Source organism: Liolophura sinensis, chromosome 1 (assembly GCF_032854445.1).
Source record: "Liolophura sinensis isolate JHLJ2023 chromosome 1, CUHK_Ljap_v2, whole genome shotgun sequence".
NCBI lineage: Eukaryota > Metazoa > Mollusca > Polyplacophora > Chitonida > Chitonidae > Liolophura > Liolophura sinensis.
Genome location: NC_088295.1, coordinates 39,171,641 through 39,184,588, shown reverse-complemented (window position 1 = coordinate 39,184,588; position 12,948 = coordinate 39,171,641). Strand labels below are relative to the sequence as shown.

The 12,948-nt window shown below is 37.3% G+C and overlaps 1 protein-coding gene across 1 annotated transcript; it reads right to left on the bottom strand.

The window, feature by feature from the left end:
- Positions 1–2,962: 2,962 nt before the first annotated feature.
- On the bottom strand, positions 2,963–12,864 carry LOC135477522 (ras-related protein Rab-21-like). The gene is made up of 6 exons (XM_064757661.1): positions 12,593–12,864; positions 10,775–10,834; positions 9,060–9,167; positions 7,939–8,057; positions 7,445–7,533; positions 2,963–7,139 (listed from the first exon to the last, which is right to left on the bottom strand). The coding sequence occupies exons 1-6, from the start codon at positions 12,731–12,733 to the stop codon at positions 7,015–7,017; spliced, it is 642 nt and encodes a 213-aa protein (XP_064613731.1). The 5' UTR covers positions 12,734–12,864; the 3' UTR covers positions 2,963–7,014.
- Between the last annotated feature and the right edge of the window lie 84 nt (positions 12,865–12,948).

Genomic DNA, 12,948 nt, shown 5'->3' with positions numbered 1-12,948 from the left:
TTTCCTTCAAATCACATTAAGGTATTTGATTTTCTGCAAAGTGGCTTTATTTTAACTGGCCTACATATAAGTTAGCAACCCTTCTGTCACTGGCCCCATTTTCACTGAGTAATTTCAGAGCTTGTAGATCTTTACTACATCACAGTGCTTAGTAAAGGTACTTATTTTTGCCATTTTAAATAAAATGATCACAACTCAAAAGTAGCTTTAAGGGAAAGGGCCTGGGCACTTGTGAATGGTATTCTGAAAGGGGTAGCTGTTAACCTTGAAGTCATTCTCACATTTCAGCACAAAGACAAAAGACCTTGTTTCATCGAATTGCTCCTTTGAAGCATTAAAACATTGAGCATTTTCATTGTCTATTTTGTCTTTAATACAAAGGTTTTCACTAACTTCTGATGGGCATTCATACAGTACGACTGATTTTTCAAATAAAAGGAATGAAGAATGTGATGTACAACAAGCTTTTGTTGTTGATGCCTGTGTTTTTCTCTCTTGTGTACATCGTAAAACATGTTATGTTCATGTCTGTCTTTACTTTACTTCCTCTTCTCCGGTATGGTGTGACCATGTAATGATCATGTTCTCAACTAGGGATATACTTGTACATGTACAATAATAGTTGATCAAGGTGGGGAGAATAAGGGAATGACTATGCCTGAACTCTACATCAAAGAAATTTCAGCTGTATCATTGGTAAGATCAAGGTGGGGAGATTGTGAATGATTACGCCTGAACTCTACATCAAAGAAATTTCAGCTGTATCATTGGTAAGATCAAGGTGGGGAGATTAAGTGAATGATTACGCCTGAACTCTACATCAAAGAAATTTCAGCTGTATCGTTGGTAAGATCAAGGTGGAGAGATTAAGTGAATGACTATGCCTGAGCTCTAGATCAAAGAAATTTCAGCTGTATCATTGGTAAGATCAAGGTGGGGAGATTAAGTGAATGACTATGCCTGAACTCTACATCAAAGAAATTTCAGCTGTATCATTGGTAAGATCAAGGTGGGGAGATTAAGTGAATGATTACGCCTGAACTCTACATCAAAGAAATTTCAGCTGTATCATTGGTAAGATCAAGGTGGAGAGATTAAGTGAATGACTATGCCTGAGCTCTACATCAAAGAAATTTCAGCTGTATCATTGGTAAGATCAAGGTGGGGAGATTAAGTGAAATGACTATGCCTGAACTCCTCTACATCAAAGAAATTTCAGCTGTATCATTGGTAAGATCAAGGCGGGGAGATTAAGTGAATGATTACGCCTGAACTCTACATCAAAGAAATTTCAGCTGTATCATTGGTAAGATCAAGGTGGGGAGATTAAGTGAATGACTATGCCTGAACTCTACATCAAAGAAATTTCAGCTGTATCATTGGTAAGATCAAGGTGGAGAGATTAAGTGAATGACTATGCCTGAGCTCTACATCAAAGAAATTTCAGCTGTATCATTGGTAAGATCAAGGTGGGGAGATTAAGTGAAATGACTATGCCTGAACTCCTCTACATCAAAGAAATTTCAGCTGTATCATTGGTAAGATCAAGGCGGGGAGATTAAGTGAATGATTACGCCTGAACTCTACATCAAAGAAATTTCAGCTGTATCATTGGTAAGATCAAGGTGGAGAGATTAAGTGAATGACTATGCCTGAACTCTACATCAAAGAAATTTCAGCTGTATCATTGGTAAGGTCAAGGTGGGGAGATTAAGTGAATGACTATGCCTGAACTCTACATCAAAGAAATTTCAGCTGTATCATTGGTAAGATCAAGGTGTGGAGATTAAGTGAATGATTACTCCTGAGCTCTACATCAAAGAAATTTCAGCTGTATCATTGGTAAGATCAAGGTGGAGAGATTAAGTGAATGACTATGCCTGAACTCTACATCAAAGAAATTTCAGCTGTATCATTGGTAAGATCAAGGTGGAGAGATTAAGTGAATGACTAGGCCTGAACTCTACATCAAAGAAATTTCAGCTGTATCATTGGTAAGATCAAGGTGGAGAGATTAAGTGAATGACTAGGCCTGAACTCTACATCAAAGAAATTTCAGCTGTATCATTGGTAAGATCAAGGTGGAAGGAGATTAAGTGAATGACTAGGCCTGAACTCTACATCAAAGAAATTTCAGCTGTATCATTGGTAAGATCAATGGAGATTAAGTGAATGATTACGCCTGAACTCTACATCAAAGAAATTTCAGCTGTATCATTGGTAAGATCAAGGTGGGGAGATTAAGTGAATGATTACGCCTGAACTCTACAAAGAAATTTCAGCTGTATCATTGGTAAGGTCAAGGTGGGGAGATTAAGTGAATAATTATGCCTGAACTCTACATCAAAGAAATTTCAGCTGTACCAGTGGTAAGATCAAGGTGGGAAGATTAGTGACCAGTCGGTCATACATGTACCAAGCAAAATGAAAGAAAGAAAAAAATCATCCAAAGCCAAGCCTGACTGTATGATTGTCATTATAGGTTTACACCTTATCAGGTATATTTCAGTTCTTTTATTTTTAACTTGGTTAGAACTTGCTGAAATCAGATCTCTCTTTAGTTTAGCGGTGGAGGCATGGATTCAAAACCCAGAGATCGCTGGTTCACATCCTCAGCTGGTAAGCACCATCGCATTTGGTGCTGCGACTGCTTGCTGGGCTGGCTTACAAAGCAGGCCATGATGCTCTGGTGAACCCTGTGTGTGTTTGACTCTCCTTCCCTGGGTAGTTACAAGGACGTGACTGGCAAAAACTGGGGTTGAATGTAACAGGTTGATATATAAGAGCCCAGGGGACTTTCCTTTTAGTGATGCGTGGAGATCACTGATTCAAATCCCCAGCTGGTAATCCGTTACACTTCCACTTGGAAGGATTATTACCTTTCCTTGAGGGACACTGTCATGACTGTCACTGTCATCAGCAATCGAAATAAAGAACAAACCAGAGATAGTTTAGTGAAATGGGTATGTTTTTATTAAGTCTGACTGCTGGACCGAATACACTCAGCACTGAATAGGTTTTGTATCACATCAAGTATAATTTGTCATTTCAAAACCTGAAATGTTCACACAAATGCAGCCTTAACTAATCATCATCTGACAAATATATACCGCTTTCCAATGTACATATATACAGCAGTTTTACAAAAAACGAAAAAAAAAAAACCCTCCATGGGAATGAAACACCATGAACGACTTAGCATGACAGTTCAGTTAACATTACACAAAACCATTTGTCATCTAATGTATACAATAGCTTGATGACATAAATTACTCAGAGGCACACATTTCACCTTTCAGGTATACCTAATCAGGCTGACCTTTTATGTACATGCAACACCTGTACAGGAGGGTCAGAAAAAGGTAAATTCTGACTATATTAGATGTTAAGAGCACAATACAAGAATAAAATGATTTTGTAGTAGTAAGCTATTATAATAGACTACTGAACAATGACTTTTTACACCAAACCAGATGCAGCTATATCACCCTTTTTTGAGGCTTTGCAAAAAAGGAAGTCCTCATAGCTCTACAATGTGATATAGGTTAAATGGTGTATTGTTCATGTCAAACAAACACCATGACAATCACATCTCAAAACCAACATTTTGATCACATCTGTTTCAATAATGCGACCCCAAATCGACATACAAAACGTAATATTATTCCAACACAAAAAGTTGTACTACTTAAGATGCACAAGAACAGCCAAAAACTGAATTCGCTATGACAATAAGGCCCACTTTTTGTCCAATAGGTGTTTTAGCAATTCCCCAAAACTTTTTCTGTTTTCTCCAAAATATTGCAGTTGTAACCTAAATGTTGTCACTTGACAGTGCCTGTATTACAATCCTTATCCACTGTAATCAATTCTCCTTGATTTGGAGACTTGCCATTTAGGGTCTAAATTCATCACATTATACAGTTACTGTATTATCATCAGGTTGATACAAAATCAATAGTTCTCCAAAATGGAGAATCCGAGAATGGGTCTTGGAATGGGTCATAAAAAGACCTTTCCTTTTTTTTAGATGACATTACATGAGAAAAATGAAAACACTAAAATATTTCTTTTTGCAGTTTGATTATTTCCCAATGCCTTGCACACTGCTGCCAATGAGCTTCACTCTGCAGTAAAGCCAAAGACAAATTCTGATTGGCTAATAATCAAACACTGATTGCTATCCCGTTCATCAAGCAGTTTTAGGTTGCTATCATGGTTTCTGCACTAATCACATGATTTATGTAAAGCTTGCTAGCTTATCAAATTTATGAAGTTTTGAACAAGTAGCTTTTTGGTTATACATCTACGGTATATTGTAATGAATATTTTCATCTCATTTCTAGACAAATAAAAACAGAATTACATTTGTGCATGAAGTACAGGCTGTGATTAAGTCAGCAGTCAAATGCTCAAGGCAATTGTAATATTAGCCGCAGCCTCATTAACATATTTGTACTCATATCTTTTCTATGAGTTAGGATTAGGTTTTTCTTAACATTTAAGACTAAAACCCAAAACAGCTCGTTTTCAGGACACAACTAACCACCAGATAGACACACTGTCTGATTTACATGAAAGACAACCACTGTAAATAATTCTTCGCCACATATCATGCATTTTTGGAGGGAAAATAATATTAATTTTATATGTGGTGGTATTGATATGGACTTTTGAGAACAGCTGCTCCCATCATCAGATATAATGATAGGTGTGTATTATATCTGATGATGGGAGCAGTTGCCCTTTAAAGCTTATGTCGATAACACCATGTATGGATTGGTACAACTCATCCAGTGTTTACTGGTTATAGCAAAACCTTTACATTATTATTTTGGTGCTGAAATCAATATTTTTCCTGTAAAGCATCATTATACCTTCCAAGTAAACCTCAATACCCTTGTTCAGACCATTAAAATGTGTGTAGTTTCTGAAGGACAAAATTTTAGGTAATTTACAGTCATTTCCTGCGGAGTAGATGTTACCAATAGATGCCCGTACCATTTGAATATACAGCTGTATAATTCTAAAATTCTAATTTAAACTGAAATAAACTTTCTACACTGCTCCAAATTGTGAGGAACAATGCCATTAAATAAGATAGCTTGGTGCTCTAACATATGAGAACTTGTGCAGAGAAAAAATTTGTTAAAAGTGACCAGATGTGTAGAGTGCAGAATAACCAGTCCCTAACGTTCTTCATTATGTCAGCTAAAACATATATACTGCCTCACATTGCATTTCCTTGCTCAAATCCAACCTGTTATCAAGGGTATGGCATTTCTGAGCTTTCTACTACAACCAGAGGACAAGTGCATTAGCACTGTACACATTGAGCTTTTTAAAATCACATTTATTTCAGGAAATTGCATGAGTGAGATGAATACAAAAATAGCAAGCCACCATTTCCATGAAGGATATTAAGAATTGAAATTTTTGCACTTCCACCATGCAGCTTCCTCCTGTACATAAATGCTTTAGAACCCCAAAATGTAGTATCCGTTATGTGTATGCTCACTACTGTATAAATATTTCTTTAAATATTTCATTTGTGTTTAACACTGTACTAAAAAAAATGTTCGCTGGCCGAACCACCACTCTTGCCACATAACTGACAAACCTGCAAAGGATTCAAACAAGCGACCTCAATGGTCAAGGGTTTGGGATTTTTGGTCTGACACAAGGTGCATTTCCAGTTCCCTTGGCAAGTCGAAACCGCATTGTGGTACATTTAATTAAGATGTTATGTACATATCTATCACTGGCGGTGACTACAACCTAACATGTCTAACCAGAGGACCTTGTATTCAAACATTGGTTTATGACAGCAACAACACTGTTACATGTTATTTCAAGAAACAAGGCAGGTAACATTTTTTGACTGGATCTACCAAAAGATCAGCGAAAACCTGTTATTAAAGATTTGGATTTAAATTTTTCTCATCAACTAAAAGGATTTGTTTTGTGTGCCCACAGAAATCGACATCTTCCCCCAGCTGCTGGTTTAACTTCAATCTACCTGCCAGGACACATGGTTGTAACATGTTGTAACAGTGTGCATGGTTTCTGGCATTCTTTACAGCTTCATGGCTATATTATGGTCAGCACAAGAGATGTGCAAAGCAATGCCCTGCTACACACTCAATGTCAAGCTCATGAAGTTCTGCATCAAGAACACTGATATCTGAGAACACTTTTCGTAAGAGCAGATACCAAGAAAATATTTCAACACTATGTATCCACATACATGTGTGCTTCAATGTCTTGTAATCAGACACCTATATACTCTCCAGATAAACAGGGCTTTACTTCAGGCTTCCTAATACCATATCAGTCATGTAACTTATATCCAGCTCAAATGGCAGTGTGGTGACCTATACAGACAAGCATGTGGTTCTGTGCAGTAATAATAAATCCCCTACCATCACTCCCTGGGATGACAACTCTCTGTGTTACAAACTTGCCAGGCAAAGCTTGCCAGGCAGCAGGGATGAGCATCTCTGAACTAATATTAAACAGGTTACAACTCTAATAGGCTTATAATTCTAACAAAAACCAGTTAATAAATTGGACATCATGTTCATCTTCCTGTCAAATATTCTGGGTCACTTACTTAGCTATAATTCACCACTGCCAAAAATTTAGCTGATTGTGTTTTGGTGATGCTAAGTTTTGGAGAGACTGCTGTGTTCAAGAAAAACAAAACAAATACAGGTAACGACGGAAAAGAAAAGAAGCATTATTACTATGAATCATGGTACTGGTGTAGGCAGGGGCACGACAGAGTATTTTATCACTGGGTTCAGTAAACTCTCACTTGGAGATGTAACCAGATCTGGGCCACAGTCCAACCTGGGACCCACTGGTGCTCTGGTATAGGCAGCACTGCCATACATAGCCCTGCCACTCAGGTGATGAATCAGAGCACACTGTGAACAGGGTGTGATACCCTTCACCCAGGACATACATTTACATCTCTGTAATACAGTTTATAACTCCTTATCACTGTTCATATTAACAGCAGCCTCCACTGCTCTGCTGTGCTGGCTGATCGTCGTCGACAACAACAACACTTTTCCTGTTTGACTTGCTCTTGTTTCCTCCAGATAAAATGTCATCTGCTGATCTCTCGAGCATTCCTGAAGGAAGAAAAAAATCGAACATTAATATGTTTGTTTTTAACAGTGAGTAAATCACATGTACATGCAAATAGCACAGAACACAGCTCTTCCATGCAAAAATAAGGTTTTACACCTTAATTAGATTACAGGTTAATAATTTCTTTGAACCATCTCTACTGTAGAAAAAACAAAACAAAAAAACAACAGTACATGAAATGGTTCCACTGGGGAAAGTGCATGTGCCACCATGTAAATTAAATGTGATAAAATGTTACCTAAAAGTTGGAGAAAATAAAATAATAAGTTGTAACAGAGTAACTTACTTTTGCTGAGGTCCAAAAACACCTCATCTATTCCTTTGTTTAGCTTAGCTGAAGTGTGAATATGTTTGGCTCCAACAGAGGCTGCATATCTAGAAAATGAGAGAAATAAAACTAAATATCACACCTACTTTTCTGGACAACGATACTGTATTTTGATAAACATAACATGAGTTTAATCAAGTTACTCTGTAAAATTCTTATTCTTCAGCCTGTTTACGAATAAAGACCAAAACATACATGTTTTAGGAAGTTTAATGCCATCTTTTCATTCGTATCTTTCTGAAAAATGAGATTTGGCATTTCACTTCACAGTAAGACAGTAAGTATTACAGAGCTGACCATGTAAGAGTTACATTTAAAACAATCTGCAGAGTCAGAACACAGCAAAACTAGTGAGATCTCCAAGCTATGCAGCATTATTCCCCCCACATGCTATCTCCATGACAACACGACGAAGAGGAGTGAGCAGATTTCATGCACATGGATTTACTCACGCTTCAGCTTCCTCCACTGACACATGACGTTCCTTTTCTAGGTCTATTTTGTTCCCAGCTATACACAAACAAATGTCGTTTCCAAGCATTTTCTTTAATTCTTTGACCCAATTTTTAACCTGTAGAAAAAGAGTGAGTGAGTGAGTGAGTGCTTGGTGTTTAACGTCATACTTAACAATTTTTCAGTCATATGAAGACAAAGGAATCCTAAGAGTGCATGTAACGTGTCTTCTTGTTTAAGGACAGATTTCCACAGTTCTTTTATCTAGTGCTGCTTCACTGAGACGCCTTAGCCGCCTGCCCGAGCCATTATACTGATACAGGTCAACCAGTTGTTGCACTATGCCCCTCATGCTGAACGCCAAGACAACTTAGTTTTTTTCAGGTCTTAAGTGTAACTCAATCCAGGATTGACCCTGGAAAAATAGAAAGCTTTGGTTTCTAAGATATTAATTCTTACTAAACTGCCTACCAGGTATATTCTCATTTATGGGTGTTGGAAACTGGGTTCCACAAAGAAAAGTTCAACCAACAGGCCTCTCTGAAACGTCAATCAAGAACATGCAAATGACCAATCATAAGCAGTACTGTTGCAACTAGATCCACTGGATGTTCCACACATTGGTTACAAATGTTCAATCTTTCCGTGATATAATGACGTCACACTTGCTTTCACCAGGAATGGAATGAAAAGTAATGCTGTCATGAGAAGGGGTCAAAGTGGTGGGACATGTGTCAGATGTGTTGGATCAATCTATTACCAGATAATTAACTAAACAAATCTTCTAAATTAATGCCACGGTACATTGGATGGGTGGACTTGAGCATACAACTGCACTGATCAAAGGTCAATTGGTTGTGATGTCAGTGACATTTTACCCAAATGAGCCATCAAAGACCAACATTTTAATAAAACAGTTACACAGTTATGAATTTCGCCACTGCCCGAGGTAACACCTACATATACAATGGGAGTAAGAAAAAAATAATCATTTCATAGATTAGCAATTTTGTTTTTGATTCAAATTTAATTAAGTCTGGACAATTACAAAGAATAGCTACAGTGATGATCCTTTCTCAAGGCAGGAACAATTAATTCAATGACCATATTTCTGACCAACCTTTTGGAAGGAGTCCTCATCTGTGATATCGTAAACTAAAATAGCCCCATTGCTATCTCTGTAGTAAATAGGACCTAATGCATGGAACCTCTCCTGACCTGCGGTGTCCTGAGTGGAAGAAATAAAGGTGTCTAAAACAACCCATCATTTATTGAATCACTTAACATCATACACGAAACACTTTACACAATAACATTTCCTTATATTTTACATGAGCTGGAAATTAAAAGAATATGGTCAAGTATTATACTTTTGTTACAAACCTTTTTTTTCTTGAAGGGCATACAGTTACTTCTAGGTCATACTGCCATAAAGCAATCTGATTTACCAGAAAGAGTTAAGAGAAATTAATTTGCTATTTTGATAAAATAAAAGTAAACAAAGAAAGATTCAGATGTAATTTGACAAGTAGCAATAGCCCTATTGTTGCGGTTCAGTAGTATAAAGCTTATTGGCTAGCAAACAAGTTACCCAAATTTAAGCGAAAACATGTGAAACACAATTGACATTTTAGAAAAAACTACTGAATTTGGATAGAATCCTTCAGAAAGATACTGCTTAATTCAAAACTCAAAAGTAATATGATGCTGAAGTCACAATTAGAAATCTGCAAGAATTCTTTGTGTACTTTGTGTTGTTTTCATGTTTTGACCAAAAAACCAACAAAAATTTTACAAAACCGTCCTACGTAAATAACAAGGGCGCTTCATGCTACACTGCACGAAACCATTGACGGCAATTGACCATTGTCATCAACTGTGCGACAATGTATTATTTCTGTCTTTTGTCCTGGGCTATCAGCAGAAAATCAATGCCGCCTAATCTCTATTCTAGTTTTCAGTATTTGGCCAATTGTAAATCATGCTTGGCATTGTAGGGTTTAATTTCTTTACATTTTTTTCATGTTTTTTACCATTATAGCCAGTCACATCAGCCACTCACCAGATTTTGAAGCAAATACTATTTTTCTTTAGCCATACTTCCTTAACGGCCTTGACCTAATACATTGTGATCAATATGAAAGGCATCCCCCAAAATGCCATGATTCTCATTCAGTATTTAACAAAAATGATTTCTAGCGTTATTTAATGTAAGTCAACTTGCAAAAAATGCTGAACCCCAATTTGTAGATTTGTGTAAGTAACCACCATACAACTGTGTTGTTGTTGTTTTGCCGAGCCCCAGAAAACTCTCATGGTAGATTTTGTATAATGTTTGTATTTTTTCTTAAGTAAATAAATTTGTTGCTAAAACATTCACAAAACATTTTTTTCAAATATTATCGCCATTTCAAAACATTGTTCTAACTTTGCGACGATGGCGAATGCCAGAAGCCCTGCTGTTGGATAACAGCTTTAATTTACTTTATTGTTGTTTAACATCACTGTTAAGAATTTTTCACCTCACAATGGTGGTCAGTTTCATGGGTGGAAGAAACCGACCTTAGGTGAGTTAATATCAGACTTTCATATGTGTGATGAACCTGTCGTGTTGGCGGCAGACAAGTGGTGCGCTTATGGTCCCAAGAGCGTGATCTATCTCTTATTATCATAAAGGCCTCACAAGCAGTGAGATCAGGGAATCCTCTAATTCCCAGTCCCAGGCTGGTTACGAACCCACACCTCACCTGTCCTTGCAACTGAAAGGTAAGCACCTTAAACTCACTTGACCGTGGCCCGCTCCCAATACATCCGCAACAATAACGTAAGGCTTACCCATATGGCTATGTTGACTCTTTTTCCACCAATATTTATCCGCTTATTCAAAAATGAAGCCTACAAAAGACAATATTAGTATAATTACTACATGTACCACATAGGTGAACAGACAGGTTTCTTATGGATAACAACTCCATTATTTATAACATGTATTACATCTAACAGCAGGACATTTTCTCAACACACTGAAGTAGCAGATTTACTTCTACAGCACATGACAAAATTATAGACACATCAGTACTTCAGATAACAAGCCCAACTACATCCAGTGGTAATTTTACCAAACATCCCTAACGGTCCATTTATGAACTGGTGAAGGTCAAGTAAAAAAAAAAAAATCTCCAATTTACAGCTGTATCGGTGCATTTATGAAAACATTACTTTATCAAATCTCACCAAATGGTACAGGCAAATCCACATTTGGCACGTTAAGCATTACAATATGCACGTACATTTACGTGTATTAAGATCAAATTTGAAACTCCATTCTGGCATATATAGCATTAAACTTTCAATCTGAGAACACACAAAACTGGTTGCAAATACTGAACTAAGACGCTTAGAAATACGGAATTATGTCACTAAAATGCAAAGCATGTATACCCTAATTCCTCAATCTTTTCGCATACGAAAGAGCAACTTTCAGTGTAGTTTATGCATATTTTTAATTTGATTTTGGAAAGAAAACTACATCACTTGGATGGTCCAGTTTCAGGGCTCCAAAAAGAGTGTTATTTTATTAGTCAACACAGAATAATGCCTTCAGAATACGCTTGAATAAACACCTTGCAAACATGCGAAAAGTTCGAAGAATTACAGTATATACTGTCTTTACTGATGGCAATGACTGACAATTTGGGACAAGTACTTGTAGCTAGCCTACCACACAAGTGGTACAATATTTGTGCACGATAAAATTGCACAAATCCATATCAAAAGGCAAAGACTCTGACAATATATGATTTTAATACTATTTAAGTTGTGTGACAGAAGCACTTTAGCAATTTAGTACTTCATTGTTGCTCTCATCAAATGACTGACCCATTAAACAGCACCACCATGTAACTGGTGATTGCACACAGCATGATGATGTCCATGAGCAAGAAGTATCATTAACATGTCACCAGCAAGAAAACCTTGCTAAAAATATCAAAAGTGGAGTTCCGAAAATATTAGTCCAAGATTACTCTGATGTTAGCTTTGGGAAAAATTTGGTTCAGCCAAGGATGGTCCCATCCTCAGTCAGAGCACGCTTCATTTTAAAACCCGATTTGTCCCAAGCACAACAATGATTGGTTATTTCCTAGGCTGCGTGAGCGCAGACTCCTTGATGATGCTCAAAACATCATGACAGCAAGCTGCGGGCTGAATAAAATTTTGCCAAACCTATCTGCCAGAGCCATTTTGGACTATGAAAATATAGGGTGCTGACTGTCAGTTGCCCAAACCAGCATATATGTATTTAGTCTCCAGACTTTCTTCTCAAAATGTGTACTAGCCTTACAAGTGGCACAAAATATAAAATGACAAAGTTTAAAAAGATCGAAGGTATGTATGTTGATCTAAATACAGCAGAGCTGAGGGCCCTTTCACGTTTTGCGCATTTCACGAGCATGCTGTAAACTACTGATAATGATCTTGAGTATTCAGTTGTCACAGTGCCAAATCTGCAAAACAGTTACGTCGGTACTCGATGACATCATGATCTGGCAAAAACGGTCGAATTAATCCAATTCTTTCTGTTTGAAATGAACAGAAGAAAAAGTGGCACTGTAACATTATTTCGGAAAAATTACACACTTTCACAGCTCTCACCTGTAGCGTGGTTATGTGTTTGTCATTGAATTTATTTTCAACATATCGCAGAACCAACGACGTCTTCCCAACACATCCCTCTCCCAGTAGAACCACCTTAAAGTTGTGACTGCGACCACCTCCAGTAGATGTGCCTGCCATAACTTCCTCACATAAGGCAAATACAGATTATTGTTTTAAGTCAATCAAAGGAGGATAATGTAAGCTATCAAGTGATTAAATTGCGCAATAATCCTATTCCAACGAGAAGGTGTGACGATGTTTTCCTTTCGATGAAGATGGCGACGTCTTCGCCTGACGTCACCAGTCATGTGATTTCGCCATAATTCTAGCTTACAGCATTAACAATAGTAAAC